Here is a 17002-nt window from a genome sequence, read left to right as displayed (position 1 = left end):
TAAAAATATTTAAATTTTTATAGACTATAATTGTACCGATGATAGTGGACGAGAGACTAACTAGTGATAAAATCTAAAATTTTGTTATAGATTATAAATATTTTATCAAATTTATTATTTTTTACAATTTTTATAATAATTAAATATATAATAAAAATGTAAATCTAATAACAATCTATTAATAATAAATCAATATTTGGTGCAGGGTCTATCACTGTATCACTATTGACTTTCATCGATGATAAATTTTGATTTGTAATATTTACAACTATCCCCATAGTATAATAAATGGAAAGAAATGATGATAAATTTTAATTTGTAATATTTACAACTATCCCCATAGTATAATAAATGGAAAGAAATAAGCATATGTAGTAATACAGTTAATAGCTTCCTTCTTCGTAACCTCACTTTATTATTTACATTTTACAAAAATACATAAAATTGAAGATGTAAAATCAAATACACAAAAAAAGGAAATAAAAAATAAAAAATAAAACTGAGAAAATCAACCACATAATTCAACTGGAAAATCCAGTTGAGATTTAGAGTTCATATTTTCAATTCATATCTAATACTCCCACTAATTAACTTTTTTCATCCCAATATAATGACAATATAATACTAGGATGCATGTATATTCATGGATATATAATTTAATTGAAACTTTTTTTTTATCTACCCCCACATGAAATAATCTACAAAAAGAATATAAAACAAACAAATTAAGTATAAATATGTGATGGGATATATTATTTTAAGGTTCATCTGAGCCATCATCTGCTCCTTCATTGTCTAGCATGCTCATTAGCATGTTTATTTGATCATGCAGCATTGCATTCTCCCTTTCAACTTCTGATCTTTTGCTCTTTTCTTGCAGAAGCTGAATTTGAAGATGTTCCAAGCACCGAGCATCCTCATCGAGCTGCTCGTTTAAACCATTGATTTCTCGGTCCTATACGACACAACCCAACTGCCTTTCAGTTGAAAAAATTAACGAGGCCACATTTTTACGTAAACAATGAAATTAATTAGTTATTACACAACCTTTCTATTCATTTCCTGAACAGCAATCCTCCGCATGCTCTCGACAACGTCGACATTGACAAGTTTCCGCTTCTTCCCGATGAGCCACCCTCGAGGATAAGTGGTTTCGTCAAAATCGGGAGGAGGGAGTAAGGATTCAGCTGATGGTCTTCGGCCATTGATGTTTCTCACGGGTTCTAAGGGCTCAAACAGAGCCTTTCGACGCTCCGAGAGCTCAGGGAGAACCATGTCAGTGTCCTGAGATATGTTATCATTGCCCGGAGATACTTCCTGTTTGTCGCAAGTTTTATTAGCAGAATCCTGATCTTCAGTTTCCTTGTCTAAATTCCTCCCGCTAGCTGTTGGAAACAAGATACCATTCTAGTTCCAAACAATTTAGAGGACCAACAAATAAAGAAAAGTTCAATAAATAAAAATTATTGAGGTCCCTAAGTTATATCAGCTAGCATTGCTAGGCACACAGATTCTGCTATAGATTTTATACTATATCAAAGTTGTATAACAAAATTTATCCCCTAAACTTCCAAATATATTCTATTTGGTCTCTAATAATTAATATTTAGACCTTAAATTTTGAATCTAACAAGTTTTTTAACCTAAAAACAACCTAACGAGTCTTTAGATTTAATTAAACTTTTGTCTAATAAAGTTTGACATGTTCAATTTTTTATAACGCTAATGGTTCTTCTAAATATAAATTTGAAATTTATCTCTAATAGAGTTCCAAGCATTCAATTTATTGTCTAGTTAAAATTCGTAGAAACATCAAATAGGTTATAAAAGTACATGTACGCGTTGGGGTCATGTTTACTTATGGGTAAGTTGAATAGAAAAAAAGCTAATGCTAAAACAACCTCAGAGTTCCTGATTCCGAATAGTACCAGCCCCAAACAGCCCCTAACAGAATTCAATATAACCCAATTGTGAAAAATATGAGAACAAACTATCCATCAATCAGAAAAGGGAAAATTATATTGAAAGCAAAGATTCAATAATGATATTAGCTTTAGAGTGAGTGACTATGAGAGAGAGAGAGTGTGTCTCCAAGCAACAACAAGAGGTAAAAAGGAGAACAGTAAGCCAACTCCAAGATAAAGTCACAGGCATGCAATTCTTCAAATATAAAAAATCATCAAATTTACATTATGATGAGAAATGAAATGAAATGAAAATCAAAGATGGGGTGGAAACGTTATATAATTGATCCCCAAAACACCAAATCTTGATTTTCAAGAAGAAGACAACAAGAAAATTTCAATGATTAATAACTGAACGTGGGCCTTATAAGAATACTGAAACCAATATATGATATAGTGGGCGTTAAGTCCCATCATTTGAATACCAAACTTGACATATGAGAAAAGCATCTAAGTAAGGAATAGGGATCCTATGTCCAAAGAGATTGTAACTTAAAATCTTTTAACCTTTATAGATTCACTATTTATGGAATAGATTATGGAGCATCTCAATGGCCAACCCTTTAATTAATTCCTGATAAAGGTTGAATTATCACTTTTAATTTGTAGAGTGAAAATTAAAATTTTAAAAGTGAAGAAAGAGGGAAAAAAAGGCAACCAGATTAAATTAGACAACTAGATATTGTGTCTTAAAAGGGGGAAAATCTCTATTAGTTGAAAAGATACAAAAGGAAAATTGTTTTGATGTATAATTTTGTGAAGTGACATGTTGGTTTGGTATCAGTTTCTCATTACTACAAAAGTTTCTTAATCCACTTGGTTGGAAAATATAATATTTGAAAATAACCATTGGCTCACAAACCCAATTTCAAAATGTCTTCTATCTTTTATTCAGAAATTAATCAGGAATAAAAAACAAATGAGGTTAAACTTGTATCCAAGACTTAAAAAGATACAATGCTAATAGACAAAATTTGTAAAAGAGAACCAACTCAAAGTATATGGATCAAAATGATATTAAAATCTAAATACACGACATCGACACAACTCAACTAATCACAAAGTATATACTTTTGACTTCATATAAAATATATACATTTGACAAAAAAGTTAAGACTCAAATCTTCCAAATATAAATGATATTCAAAAGAAAAAACATGAGTGACATCAAATAGTTAGAGACATGGTTCATACCTGAAAACAAAGGGTAATTTTCCCGAAATTCAAAACCATCCCTAAAGTATCATGACAATTACAGTTAAAAATTTCAATTTGATCTCTCGAACCTAAGAACTTACCCAATTAGACACCGTATCAATTCTATGAATTAATTGAGGGCACTTTCTACAATTAAAATTTTGTGGATCTATTTATAATTACAATCATACTTCCAGTTGTGTTTTTTTTTTTTGCAATTTGTCTTTATTTTAAATACATTTGAAGTTATAAACACTAAAAGATGATTTTTTAATTATCATAATAATAATAATTATTATTATTATTATTTTGGAAACTAAAAGATGATTTTCAATACAAAGAACAATCTCTAATTAACACGAAAATTCTTCAAAAAAAAAAGTGAAAACATAGTAAAGCACGTAACGTTATTATACATAATAATAATAATAATAATAATAATAATAATAAAGCTCGTAACGTGTAAGGCATGCTGAATTATGAATAAAACAAAATCAATAATATTGACAAAAAAAACATATTTTCCCTAAGAAACAAATTAAATAAATAAGAAAAACGAGCTCCGACGTCGTTTTAATAAAGAGCTTATTATTTCCCTTCTAAATAAAAATACAATCCACGTAATATGACAATAAAGAGCTTTCGTGTAATATACCGAAACGAGTGGGCAAAAGAAAAAGAAAGTCTATTGATAAGTCAACTTCAACCGGTGGGTTGGGTGATGGGTGATGGGTAATGGGTAGCGGGTGGCCTTGCGCTTTGGCTTTGTTAACCCAATTTTGAGCCATAAATTTATAAATGAGCCTAAAAGGCAAACACATTAATGCATACACCAAAATATAATTAAATTAATTAATCATTATCATCGATTCTTCGGGGCCTAAAATCTACGCAATTTTAAAAAATATATACAAATAAAGTTTATTTTTATTTTTATTTTTATTGGAGAAACGTAACAGATTAGCAGAAATTCACAGGAGGAGTAAGCGATGAACATAATCTTGAAGAAACCAACACATAACATAAGAGCGAAGTTCAATCATTTTTCGTATTTCCAAAAGCAGGAAGGATGAGAAATCATAACAGACAAGCTTGGTTAATTTCTTGAGTTAGGGCATGAAATTCTTCTATAATTTGTGAAGAAATGTCTCAGATTATGCGATAATTTCAAAACCTAAACAGATTCGCTAACTTCCGAAAAGAGAAATTCCGAGTTCTGATCTTCATCGACTTCGCAAAGTTTTCAAAAATTGAAGAAAGCAAGTTTCACCAGAGAAGTTAATTAGCTAGAGAGAGAGAGTGATTAACTAGTACTACGACTACCTGACCTCCGGCGAGAAATTCTTCTAAAATTTGTGAGGAAATGTCTCAGATTATGCGATAATTTCAAAACCTAAACGAATTCGCTCACTTCCGAAAAGAGAAATTTCGAGTTTCTGATCTTCATCGACTTCACAAAGTTTCAAAAAATTGGAAGCAATTTCCACTGGAGAAATTAATCATAGAGAGAGAGAGAGAGAGAGAGAGAGAGAGTTGATTGACTAGTACTTTGACTACCTGACCTCCGGCGAGAATTCCACTGAATTCGAGGAGCCGACGCTGGAGAAAAACCTTCAAGAATCCTATCAATCTTGCCGGAATGATTGTGTTCCATTGAAGAGGAAGGAATTCGAGGAAGAGCTTCACCAGACAGTCGTTCCGAAGAATCCTATTCGAATTTTCGCATATAGAAAATGAGAGAGAGAGAGAGGGAAATGGAGTTGTGGATTTCGAGTCGGTTTAAAGGATTTTTGGTTCGGTGTTTGTTGTGGGTGCATTCATCGAGAAGAGAAGCAGATAAATTGCTGAACAAAACGACAGCTAAACCACGTGATTGTAATCCAACGGTTCAGATTTTGCGTTATGGTGGATGTTTTGATGCTAAATATTTGTCGTCATCTACTACCTGTGGGTCCCTTTTGTTTTTTATTTTTATTTTTATATATTTTATTTGTTTTTCATTTTTAATTCGTTGGAATATATATTTATATATTTTACTTTCATTCTCACGCTTCCCAATATTTCCTAACTACGAGAGAATATGCTACGAGGAATCTGTTGTTTTTCTTTTTTCTTCACTTTTGACAATAATAACAGGTTATTTTTAAATTTATTCTCTTTGTTAAATATTTGTATAAATAAGGCATTTGAACAATTTTGTTATATTTTATAAATAATTTTAATATTTTGTTATTATTTTTTATTTTATATTATCCATCGTGGTTAATTAATGGGGTCGAGCTTCTATTGAAGGTTACTTGTGGGCCGTCCTTTTACGTCATTGCACCAAAAAGCCCAAGCCCAATGATGGGATAGAACTAGCTGTGACAAATGGCCTCTCTTTGAAATGACGCTTGTAACACAAATTCTTTTCTTATGGTATATACCTATTTTTGTGCCCCTCACAAAATTTTCTACTAAAACGTCACATTAATCTACAACTTTTTTTTTTTATATAATTATTTTTATGGATGAGGGTGAGATGCACAAAAATAAATGAATGCATTTGATATTTACTCATTTAACTTCATATATTACTTAGTAACTCAAATTGTCCACTTCCATCTCTTGTTATTTCCATTTTATAAATCATTCTCTAGCAAAATAATTACAAAATTTTGGTTTCAACTTAGTATGCAATAAAAAGCATGCCACCTAGGTTCATGAACTTCTTGCAAAGTTAAAGGGTGATAGCTGGCTCAATTTTCTCAATTTTGAGCCACAAACAATCACTAGGAACCTCCAATATTTCAAATCAAACCAAAGAGTAAAGACTTAAAGATGAGATTAAAAAATAAATCAATCATCAATAACCCATCATAGAGATAATCCAATAGAGAGGGAAAATAACTTAAAAAACAGAACTAGTTGGAGCATTGGCAATGAAATAATAATCATTTTACTCCAGAGAAAATTAGTGTTGTTGACAGCAAAATGTTCAAGTTGCAATTAGCCTAAAATAATAATAATAATAATAATAAAGAATATTTGCCTACCCATATACAAAACTAAGCCCCTCTCAAGTTACAATTGTTAAAGAATCCGAATAGTAGTCTTCTCTGCTTTGGGCCTAAATTATAAGATGCAAAATTTTGTGAGAAAAATAAATAGGAGGTAATGAGTGGAGTGACTAACCCAATGGTTTGAAGAAATCAAGTTTCGCCAACAGCACATGGAATACAAGGAGGTTCTTCAGCTTGGTTTTGGGGAGTAATGCGTTCCAAACAGAGGCCATGAAACACATGGCTACATGGCAGTACAGCCACCGTAGGGAGAATTTTTGGAATGGCAACTGAGCCTTCTGGTTTGAATGAAAGATCCCTCTTACATAAGTAGCATCTTTGTCCACTTAATTTTGGAGTTTGGTCCAAATCTGCAAATTAGATTAATTATTACTACTTGATATATATAGAGATATCTATCTTTTATATAGATATCTCTATATCTAGTTACCCATTTGCTTAAGTATTCCTATTCATGCTAAAAGTATGGGTTTGAGCATTCGTATGGTTTCATTTTGTGTAGTCTATTGGTCATTTCAGTCTTCAAGAGAATCTTTTCAATTTGGTTAGAATATGTAATAATTACTATTTTAATGAATTTGATATACTTAAGAATTAAACTCACAGAAATAAAATAAAATCAACTTCATGTTTTATATACAGGTGTAAAATTCTAGTCTGACTGTTCAACAAGTGTTGAAAGGTTGGAGACAGCATACAACAGAGACATGCCATTATGGGAAGAAACTAATAATAAAAAGAGAACTTTGCTGGAGAAGGTAACTCAGAGAAAATTTCTACTACCATCAAATGAATAATAGATTAATAAATAAATTGATAACATAAATAAATAACCAATCAAATAGTATATTCTACAGTGTCAGTGCTCTCTCTCTCTCTCTCTATCCTTGATATGGTTGCCTAGAACAAAGTGCCCCCACGCCCTCCTAGAAATGTAAACTTATCAAGGACCCTAAAACTAAAGGAATGTTGAAATTCATTATCAATACTCGAATAATGTGTAGTGCTGGAAATCTCAGTCCAAACCATGACGTGGCTGCCCCGGACCAAGAAGATTGTCTCTCTTATTGATTCTGTGGGTCTCTCTCGTAAACCTAATTGTTAATGGTTTCTTTGTTTCGTTTTTTATTTGTGCTTTTTCAATTTGATTATGATTTGTTTGTGTTTTATAATTGCTCATCCCTCATTTCTTATTAGTTTATAATGCGTTCATTGTCTGGTTCTTAATATAAAATTGTCGGTATGGCTTTTTCTACAATTTTTGTCGTTTTCTTTTCCTTGCATGTCCCAGTGTGTCTGAATGAATGAATTCATCAAGTGTCCAAAGCTTAGAAATGGCAACTATTTGAAACTGATGAGACTAACTGGATCATTATTGTTCAACACGTATTTGATTTCATATCTTGTATTTGACACCTATGCAGATACTCTATTGAAACTAGAGTTTCTGTTTTGCTAATTTGATGGATCTCTTTCAGCTCAAAACGAAAAGTCTAGCTAGTGTTCATAAATAAAACAAAATAAAATAACATAAATTATATCCACAGTAGATCACCACTAAACTCAAAAAAAAAAAAAAAAAAAAAAAAAACTTTAGTGGATGGATTAAGATAAATTAAACTGTAATTCAACACATTCATCTCGTTACTTGAAAATTTGTAGAATTTTTAAAAATAAAAGTTAATATAAATTTGAGATGAAATCAAATTATAAGAATTTGAAAATAATACCCAGTCAAATCATCTATCAATCCAAAAATACTAAATTTAATGGTATCAGTGCTTCGACGGATAGAGGATTTTATTTGCATCTCCACAAATTTGAATAGGAGGATTTTATTTGCATCTCCACAAGTTTGGATGGTGAGTTGAGTTATAAAATTTGGAATTACTATATCGAAGTTAGGAGGTGAGTGTTTGTGGGGTAGAATTGTAAAAGTTATTTCATAAAGGTTTAAAAGAGAAAAGAAAAATGTAAAAAAAGAACGGAGAAAAAAATAAAGTTTTTCAATAAATGCATAACCCTCACTAGTGAGTTATTTAGCACTAATTCAAAATCGGTAGCTAAACAACTAAATAATTTAATTTATTTACTTCTGGAAAGTAAATTAGATCTAATGCATGAGTCAACTAGCTTTACTTTTGAAATTGAAGTAATTGTTCTTAAGCTACCACATGCAAATATGAGAAAGAAAATATGGGAAGAGGATACGTTTGCATATATGATACGGAAGTACCTCGGCATTTTATATAACAACGTGAGCTCCTCGAGCGTTCGAAAGAACGATCTCCTTGATCTTCAAACTTGGAAGAGACGAGTGGAATGCTCTCATCAATGATCGGTTGGGAAACCTGATTTAGATCAACATTAGTTTTCTGAGGTTGAATTAGAACATGTGAAGATACATCATGTGAAACACAGGAGATAGAACCTGCGCAAGATGGGCTTGAAATGATTTAGCAATACCAGAATCTTCGGCTGTCCCAAATTCTCTTGCATCTTGATTTCCTGAAACTTATAGAGCTTATTGTTATCACTTCTGTCATACAACTTGATGAAACTATTCAACCAGTCATGTAGAGTAATAAAGACACTAAAAGTGGTACCTGTAGTAAGAGAATTGCCGAAGTTTTGGGGAGGCTGAGAAGGACCAGCTGATTGATCATGCTCGACTGCAAGCAACAAAGAAATTGAACATGTTCGACCTCAAATTCAATAGAATTTGTTACTAGAATTGTTTAAGAAAATTCATAAGCACTACACGAGGTTCAACTAAATGAATTTACCACTAAAGTATCTCTCTCTCTTACCTGACTGATCTGGAACAGAAATGGTTGTAGAGATCCCAAGGGAAGGAGCATATGTTGGAAATTCAGACGAGAAGTTCCTGACATCAGTCTCTTCAATAGGCTGTTGACTTTGATCCTTTCTATGTAAACAAGATTCTAAGTCAGTAAACCAGCTTCGTGAAGATATCCCAATTTGGCTGTTGATAGATTCTGTCGTAGAGGGGGCAGCATTTCTAAGTGATTTGAGGATATCCTCATTGCACTGCACTACATCAGCACTCAAATCATCTTCATTGCTTGGCCTGGGAAAAGGGTTATCCCCACCAACTATAATAGATGGTTGAAAGACAGATGATGGGTGTAAACTAAAGTTAATAAAATTACTGCATCTTACTCCAACAGAGTTCTGAGGAAAGGTTGTAAGGTTAGGTATATTCCCTGAATTGTCTTTATAGCCTGAGATCTTATCTGTCCTGTTAAGAGCCGTGGTGGGATTTGTATGGTATCCAACATTAAAACTCTCAGCATCATGTTCTTGTAAACAATGGGTTTGGAATCCACTGCAAATGGCAGCAATGTTAAGATCAATTTGATCCTCACATTTTGAGGATAGCAAATTATGATTGTTTGTTTCTGTATCACACCCTATTAAATCCAGGCCTTCAGCTTCCTGACTTCTCACTGGGAATCTACAAATGCTCGAAAGTTCTGGATTTCTAACATGGAACGAAGTATTTGTCTTATTTTCGGGATTCGTGAACATGTTGCGAGACCAATTTTGTGAGCTTAGACCCAAGCGGGAGCTATCAAATGACCAATCAATATCAGTATATGAAATTGTATCAGAAAAGGAACCAGCAAATTTTGGACGAGAGGAGACCGGTGGATCTGAAAATTGGGAATGATGGAATCCTGCAGCTGTACTGTATTCTTCATGAAGCCTATTGAAGTTAACATCACTTCTTATTGTATCAAGGCATCCCAACTCTTCATTCTCATCATCAGAAATAAAATCAGATAGATTATTTCGTAGCTTCAGATTGTCATTTTCCATCGTGTCCATCCTGAAGAACAGGAATTAGAAAGACAGAGTCTAGGGGCGTAATAATAAATAGAACAGCCGATCATTGGATCATAAAATGTCAATAAAAGTTTTGTAAGAACAAATTTCGGTAATACAAATCATTTACACAAGTTTGATTACTAAACAAAACTGGTTATGAGGAATTAACGTGCAGTTACAATAATTAAACAAGTTAGACGCAATTTCAACAACTGCATTAACAAACTGCAAATCATTTAATGTTCGATTAGTAAACAAAATTGATTATGAGAGATTAACGTGCAGTTCTAATAATTAAACAAGTAAGACGCGATTTCCATAACTGCATTAACGAACACAAATCAAAAGATCGTCACTGACTCAAACTACACAAATTAATCACCAAAAACAGCGTCTGAGCCACTTAAAACACACTTATCGGATCAATTTATCTATAAACAACGAGAAAAAAATATTACAAAATCAAAATCCAATGCAGCTCCATGCGATCAATAGATGCGCGCGATTCAATTAATAACATCAAACAGAGACAAACACAAGGATGCAATCACATAATACGAATCAAATGCAGCAATTTCAAATCAATAAACTCACAAATTCTGACAGATATAAATGGAATGAAAAACATAAATTAAACCAAAATCGAGGCAATGCAAGGGCGCGCGAGAAAAAGAGAGAGAGAGAGAGAGAGAGGGAGACTTACGAATCCGTAGAAACAAGCGATTGCAGCAGCTAGGATAAGAAAAAAGCGATATAGGAATCAGGATCATGAAAGAGAGTAGAGAAAAGGGAGGAATTCAAGAGCAATTCAAAGGAAATTGAGCGGGATTTGAAAGAGAGGATGAAAACTTAATTAGCATTTTACCTGAATGAGAGTGATGAATGTAACAGTGGAAGAGAAAGGAAGGTGTGACGGCGAAGCGGAATTGGGCGTTTTAGGTGTGGGTTCCACTTCTACGCCTCGTGGTTAGTTGTTTTCATGTATCTCTCACTTGCACTCATTTCCTGATGCTATTACGCCAAACCTAATTTATTATTAAATGCTTTTCGAAAATATTAATAGTAAAATTATTAATAATAATAAATTAAATATATGTTTTTTTAAATATGGTTTTGCTATTGTTATTATTTTTTCAATATAAAAGATTTAGCAAAATTTTTAGGCTATTACTTCTTTTATTATCTCTTACCAATCAAATGTAAGACTTTGTTATATTTTTTTGTAAATATTTTTAGTTATTTGTAAATAACTAAGAATTCCATAAACTAAGAATTTTAATTTTTGTAAAGCTTTGATCATACATTAGTTAAAATAATTATATGACATTTTAATTTATATAAATACTTTTAAAAATGAGTTTTTTAATAAAAAATTGAAAAAAATTGATAAAGCTATTTAGACAGAATTAGTAAGACGATTTATTATACTTAATTTTTATATATATGAAGTATAAATATTTTATAAAATTGTTGTATATTTCATAATTTCTCCTTTTAAAAAACTATCTCCATTTATACAATTAATTATTTTTAAAATTTTAAATAACATATTATTACTTAAAAGAATTAAGTAAATATGGACTTTGAAATCACTGGGACTAAATGCATAGTTATTCATCAAAAATTGAAGACTAAACTGACACATTTTAAACATATATTTGAAGACGAAATGTTTTGAAAGTTTAAAAACTAAAATGGTCATTTCTCCTTAAATTATTATTTTTATTTATGATATATTTAAAATTTTCAATTATAAATTAGGAAAATTATCAGAAATAGAAAAAATAATGAGAAGTAAAATAGTTTCTTTTTTCTAATTTTGAAAAAACCTCTCTAAATTATTCAATTAAAAAATATTTTGAAAAGATTTGAAGAATTGTTGATGTGCTTTATCATCTATTATATATTTTATTTACTAACATTTTAACTAATTGAGATTTTGAAAGAAAAAGGATGCAAGCATAAAAATGGTATTGGATGACAAATTAGTTTAGGTATTTCGTAAAAATATCGATAAGGTTTGTGATTTTGTAAATATAACAAAAATAATCAAATGTAGGAAATAATCAAATGTAGGCTTTTATCCGTGTGGCCTAAGATTTACTTTTTTTTATCATTTTCACAAATAATAATATATGTTTACTGTAGACTTGATTATTATAACTTGTTTTGTCATTTTTTAGTGCTTTAAAATTAAGTAATAGAAGACAGGTTGTTGATTAAAATACCATTTCGATTCCTATAATTTGTGTTTATTATTTTATTAAATTTGATAAAAAAAAATTAATCATAATTAATTATAAGAACTAAATTGGAACAAAACCAATAAATTTGGAAAGATATATTTAAAAGAAATTAGAATAATTAATGATTAATAAAACTATTACTTCTGTGAAACTACTATTCTGACCTTGGTACCTTCAGATTTAAGTTATTAGAATTTCAAAAAAAGTACAAGTTTTTAGTCCATATATTAGTCTTTATTAGCATTTCTCTATGTCACAATGGTGTGGATCCATGTGGAACTTTCACAATAACCTACTTTTCATGATCTCTGCCAATTAAATTAGTGTATGTAACTAATCATTGATCATACAGCTTTGATTGGAATTGTTCTTTGTCTCTTAAACTGCCTAGGCCACTTTGTCACAAATGTTGGAGCTTTCACAGTAGTAGAATCTTGTTCGTGATCTTCACCCGCCGCCACGAACGGCACATTCATCAGCATCTCCGCCGTGAACCTGAACTCTGGCTTCCTCACAAGACAATTCTTCAAGAACCCGGTTGCCTCCGGCGATAACCCTTCTGGAATCTTTGGCATTCCAATGAAATTCTCTGTCATCTCTTTCACAATCCCAACCTTATCGGTGGCTGCCCATGCGCGGTTCCCGGTTAGCATTTCGAGCACGACACACCCGAGTGCCCAAATATCACTGGCTGATTCTTGTACGCCGTCAATCAATGTCTCCGGCGCCATGTAGGAGAATGTACCTCCTAAACAATAGCTTGCCTTTGTCTTGCTTGTTCTTCTTGCCAGCCCTAGATCGGCGATCTTTGCAATGAACTGGCGATCCTTTGTTGTATTATTCTTTGGTAGCAATAGAATATTTGCAGGCTTCAAATCACAATGAACGTATTGAGATCGGTGCATGTGAATTAATCCTTTGATTATTGATTTTGTGTAATTCCGAACCACATTTTCTTCTAAACCCTTTCCACCTGCTTAAATTCACATTATTATTAAGTGAAAATAAATTCTTAACTATTACCAAATTACCAATGATAATAGGGTTTGATTAATATAATTAAACCAACACAAGAAGCAGAAATTGAGTACAACCCTAATTCAATTCTAAGCCAATAACCCTAATTCAATTCTAAACCAATAAAGAATTATGGCATGCAGTAATTGAAGGATTAATTACGAAATTAATAAGATAAATGAAATTACCAGTGTTTTTAATATGGTGAGCTAGGGTTCCTCCAGTGGCAACTTCAAGCAGCAAATTATAGATCATGTGACCGTTATGGTCAGTAGTAATCTCTTCGCCGAAGCATTGGATCAAGGAATTGCATCCTTTCAAGTTATCGTAGTTTTGCTTTTCCTTTTGGAGGGTTTCGGAAACGGAAATTTCAGCGGACTTAACAGCCATTACGGGAGGGAAAATGCTGTATTTAGTGAAGTGTGGTTTGAGAGAAGCCAAGAAAACTGATCCAAAGCTTCCTTTTCCGATGAGCCGACCTTGTTTCCATTGGATTCCATTATTGAACTCCGATGACCGGTCTTCTACTTGGGCTGCTTCTTTTTCCAACATTGATTTTCTCTTCATTGTTGTGTGTTTGGAAGGAAGAAAGAATTGAGAAAGGAATTATGGTGAAGATCAGTGGGATTTGAGAGTGAATTGGTATTCGTAATGGTGATGAATTAAAGAGGGGGATGTTTTTCTTAATTGATAGGGTTTTGAGAGAGAGAGAGAGAGAGCGAGAGAAAATTTCGTGTTTCCTGCGAGATTTTCATTGTCTACTAATCTACACCCAACTGAATATATTTTGTTTCCGTCAATTTTTTTTCTTTTTTCTTTTTTCTTATTTTTTTCTTTTTTGAGGTAAAATCATTTTCCAGTTGTATTTTCGCCTTAATGTCTAAATTAATAAGGAAAAAAAGGTACATTTTTTAATACTAAGGTTTGAAAATATTACACTATCTTTGATTTTTGAAATTTTTTCCATTGATTTAAGTTTCAAAATGTTATCAAGTTATCTTCAATTTTTATTTTTGTTTCATATTTTCATCTAATTTACTCTTATATACCTATCAACCTAGATTGTTTTTCACTAAATACTTAATTTCAAGAGGTGATTTTAGGTTGTTAATCAATTTAACATAAATAGAATTGACAAAATAATTAGGACTTCTAACCTGCTTCCTAAAATAAAGACATTTACACTAGATATAGATTTGATACACCACAGATACATATTACTAATAATTAAATTCATCTTTATTAACTGTAGGGTAAAAAATGTTAAACACTTTTTCCGTGAAATATTTGAGACAAAGAGCGAACTATTATCATCTTAAATTCTTCCGTTATAATAATTTGTATTCAAAATATAAATTAGTTTAGTTTATGTTGATGACTATAGTAAGTATTTTTTTAAGAATAAATACAAATTTTCATAACTTTGAAAATAATAAAAAAAATGCTTCATAATTGTTTTAAATTAATCAATAGCACTAACGTCAATATTCAAAGTGAATATTTAGCAAAAAGTGAAGGTTAATAATGTAAAAATCTTGAAATTCAAGACAAATTCAAACTAGACTCGAATGTAAAGAATAAAATTACGACATTTTAAAACAAAATAACAAAATTAAAAGCTTATAAACTAAATAAATAATATATTTTGAAACATAATAATTAAGGAACAAATAGATATTAAACCTAAAAAGAAATAAAGGATATAAACTGCAATTTAATCATAGAGTTATAGAAAAGAAAAATTATATCATATTAGTAAATATTTGGTACGTAGGTGACGGGGAGTACAGTGACCGTAACCCAAATTAACTACCTGCTACCTGCGATGTAGGTTAACAAAAATTCATTATGAATTCTCGCTTTATTAAATTTACATTCCGATTCCGTTGCCGTCCAGTGCTGACCGTGCAGGCCGTCCGAGCTCCTCGCCACCTGCGATCTAGCTAATCGTAACTCTTTCCTTTTCTTTCTCTTAAAACCCTATTTCTCAAAATCATCCCCTCGTACTACCAATTCTCATAATCCTATTTTCCCCGGCCCCAATTTCTTTGCCCTTTTCAATTCATTCTTCCTTCCAAATACACAATGAAGAGAAATTTAACATTGGGAGGATTAGAAGTTGAGGTAGAAGATGGCTCGTCGGAGTTCAATAATGGAGTCCAATGGAAACGAGGTCGGCTCATCGGAAAAGGAAGCTTTGGATCAGTTTTCTTGGCTTCTCTCAAACCGCACATCACTATTAAGTACTGCACTTTCCCTTCCGTAATGGCTGTTAAGTCCGCGGAAATTTCCGTTTCCGAAACCCTACAAAAGGAAAAGCAAAATTATGATAGCTTGAAAGGATGCAATTCATTGATCAAATGCTTCGGCGAAGAGATTACTACTGATCATAATGGTCACATGATCTATAATTTGTTGCTTGAAGTTGCCACTGGAGGAACCCTAGCTCACCATATTAAAAACACTGGTAATTTTATTTATCTTATTAATTTCGTGATTAATCCTTCAATTACTGCATGCCCTAATCCTTTTCCTTGATTTAGAATTGAATTAGGGTTATACTCAATTTCTGCTTCTTGTGTTTGTGTCTAATTATATTAATCAAACCCTATTCTCATTGGTAGTTTGATAATAATTAAGTATTGATTTTCACTTACTAATATATAATAATGATGTTAATTCAAGTAGGTGGAAAGGGTTTAGAAGAAAATGTGGTTCGGAATTACACAAAATCAATAATCAAAGGATTGATTCACATTCATCGATCTCAATACGTTCATTGTGATTTGAAGCCTGCAAATATCCTATTGCTACCAAAGAATAATACAACAAAGGATCGCCAGTTCATTGCAAAGATTGCCGATCTAGGGCTGGCAAGAAGAACAAGCAAGACAAAGGCAAGCTATTGTTTAGGAGGGACATTCTCCTACATGGCGCCGGAGACGTTTATTGATGGCGTACAAGAATCAGCCAGTGATATTTGGGCACTTGGGTGTGTCGTGCTCGAAATGCTAACCGGGAACCGCGCTTGGGCAGCCACCAACAAGGTTGGGATTATGAAAGAGATGACGGAGAATTTCCTTGGAATGCCAAAGATTCCAGAAGGCCTATCAGCGGAGGCAACCATGTTCTTGAAGAATTGTTTTGTGAGGAAGCCGGAGTTCAGGTTCACGGCGGAAATGCTGATGATTGTGCCGTTTGTGGCGGCGGTTGAAGATCAAGAACAAAATTTTAATACTGTGAAAGCTCCAACATTTGTGACAAAGTGGCCTATGCAGTTTAAGAGACAAAGAATAATTCCAATCAAAGCGGTGTGATCAATGATTAATTACACTAATTAAGTAATTAATTAGCCGAGATTATGAAAAGGTTACTGTACTGATCAAAGTCGTTCCAAAATTGTTGGAATGTAGACATAGAGGCATATATGATATATGTAGCTAGCAACAATTACTAATAGTAGACGGTTTTTTTTTGTAAGTTCGTGTTGATATATATAATTTGAGTCCACATGTATGTGATTATTCTATGTACACTGGAAGCAGAACTATATATTTTTAAATTTTATAGATCAGAATGGCAATCGAAATCAACTTAATACCAATAGACCTTAAATTAAATTATGCTTACATCATTGGGTGGCTTGTATAATATCATTGGAAAG

General features: G+C 32.1%; 4 protein-coding genes across 7 annotated transcripts; 1 reads left to right on the top strand and 3 right to left on the bottom strand.

The window, feature by feature from the left end:
• Positions 1 to 375: 375 nt before the first annotated feature.
• On the bottom strand, positions 376 to 4992 carry LOC101217255 (protein HEADING DATE REPRESSOR 1). Of its 2 annotated transcripts, none has more exons than XM_004135842.3 (3): positions 4719 to 4992; positions 1048 to 1385; positions 376 to 955 (listed from the first exon to the last, which is right to left on the bottom strand). In XM_004135842.3, exons 1-3 carry the CDS (start codon positions 4813 to 4815, stop codon positions 758 to 760), a joined length of 633 nt encoding a protein of 210 aa, XP_004135890.1. In that variant the 5' UTR covers positions 4816 to 4992; the 3' UTR covers positions 376 to 757. The 2 variants fall into 2 exon arrangements, with proteins under 2 accessions (XP_004135890.1, XP_011659486.1); XM_011661184.2 differs by having other exon boundaries at positions 4710 to 4988.
• Positions 4993 to 6068: 1076 nt separating this feature from the next.
• On the bottom strand, positions 6069 to 11057 carry LOC105436188. 3 transcript variants are annotated; one of them, XM_031888520.1, is made up of 7 exons: positions 10941 to 11057; positions 10779 to 10807; positions 9034 to 10076; positions 8830 to 8895; positions 8655 to 8737; positions 8460 to 8574; positions 6069 to 6573 (listed from the first exon to the last, which is right to left on the bottom strand). In XM_031888520.1, exons 3-7 carry the CDS (start codon positions 10073 to 10075, stop codon positions 6353 to 6355), a joined length of 1527 nt encoding a protein of 508 aa, XP_031744380.1. In that variant the 5' UTR covers position 10076; positions 10779 to 10807; positions 10941 to 11057; the 3' UTR covers positions 6069 to 6352. The 3 variants fall into 3 exon arrangements, with proteins under 3 accessions (XP_031744380.1, XP_031744379.1, XP_031744381.1); XM_031888519.1 differs by lacking the exon at positions 10941 to 11057 and having other exon boundaries at positions 10779 to 10934; XM_031888521.1 differs by lacking the exon at positions 10941 to 11057 and having other exon boundaries at positions 8655 to 8731; positions 10779 to 10934.
• A 1608-nt stretch (positions 11058 to 12665) lies between these two features.
• Positions 12666 to 13905, bottom strand: LOC101206743 (mitogen-activated protein kinase kinase kinase 17). Its single transcript, XM_004136054.3, has 2 exons — positions 13527 to 13905; positions 12666 to 13294 (listed from the first exon to the last, which is right to left on the bottom strand). Exons 1-2 carry the CDS (start codon positions 13903 to 13905, stop codon positions 12666 to 12668), a joined length of 1008 nt encoding a protein of 335 aa, XP_004136102.2.
• A 1518-nt stretch (positions 13906 to 15423) lies between these two features.
• Positions 15424 to 16655, top strand: LOC101206978 (mitogen-activated protein kinase kinase kinase 17). The gene is made up of 2 exons (XM_004136055.3): positions 15424 to 15805; positions 16027 to 16655. Exons 1-2 carry the CDS (start codon positions 15424 to 15426, stop codon positions 16653 to 16655), a joined length of 1011 nt encoding a protein of 336 aa, XP_004136103.1.
• The last annotated feature ends 347 nt before the right edge of the window (positions 16656 to 17002 follow it).

Source organism: Cucumis sativus, chromosome 7, assembly GCF_000004075.3.
Source record: "Cucumis sativus cultivar 9930 chromosome 7, Cucumber_9930_V3, whole genome shotgun sequence".
Classification (NCBI taxonomy): Eukaryota; Viridiplantae; Streptophyta; class Magnoliopsida; order Cucurbitales; family Cucurbitaceae; genus Cucumis; species Cucumis sativus.
This window is presented reverse-complemented; position numbering and strand designations above follow the sequence as displayed.

What these genes read in the sequence shown, in the direction of transcription:
- LOC101217255 (XM_011661184.2), bottom strand. Translation starts at nt 4,815, where the DNA reads ATGGAACACAATCATTCCGGCAAGATTGATAGGATTCTTGAAGGTTTT. An exon ending in CCGGAGGTCAGGTAGTCAAA is followed by an intron (nt 1,386 to 4,709) that starts GTACTAGTCAAT and finishes TGTTTCCAACAG; the next exon opens with CTAGCGGGAGGAATTTAGAC. An exon ending in TTCAGGAAATGAATAGAAAG is followed by an intron (nt 956 to 1,047) that starts GTTGTGTAATAA and finishes TGTGTCGTATAG; the next exon opens with GACCGAGAAATCAATGGTTT.
- LOC105436188 (XM_031888520.1), bottom strand. Translation starts at nt 10,075, where the DNA reads ATGGACACGATGGAAAATGACAATCTGAAGCTACGAAATAATCTATCT. An exon ending in TTCTGTTCCAGATCAGTCAG is followed by an intron (nt 8,896 to 9,033) that starts GTAAGAGAGAGA and finishes TGTTGCTTGCAG; the next exon opens with TCGAGCATGATCAATCAGCT. An exon ending in TTCAAGCCCATCTTGCGCAG is followed by an intron (nt 8,575 to 8,654) that starts GTTCTATCTCCT and finishes GATCTAAATCAG; the next exon opens with GTTTCCCAACCGATCATTGA.
- LOC101206743 (XM_004136054.3), bottom strand. Translation starts at nt 13,905, where the DNA reads ATGAAGAGAAAATCAATGTTGGAAAAAGAAGCAGCCCAAGTAGAAGAC. An exon ending in TCACCATATTAAAAACACTG is followed by an intron (nt 13,295 to 13,526) that starts GTAATTTCATTT and finishes GAATTTAAGCAG; the next exon opens with GTGGAAAGGGTTTAGAAGAA.
- LOC101206978 (XM_004136055.3), top strand. Translation starts at nt 15,424, where the DNA reads ATGAAGAGAAATTTAACATTGGGAGGATTAGAAGTTGAGGTAGAAGAT. An exon ending in TCACCATATTAAAAACACTG is followed by an intron (nt 15,806 to 16,026) that starts GTAATTTTATTT and finishes TAATTCAAGTAG; the next exon opens with GTGGAAAGGGTTTAGAAGAA.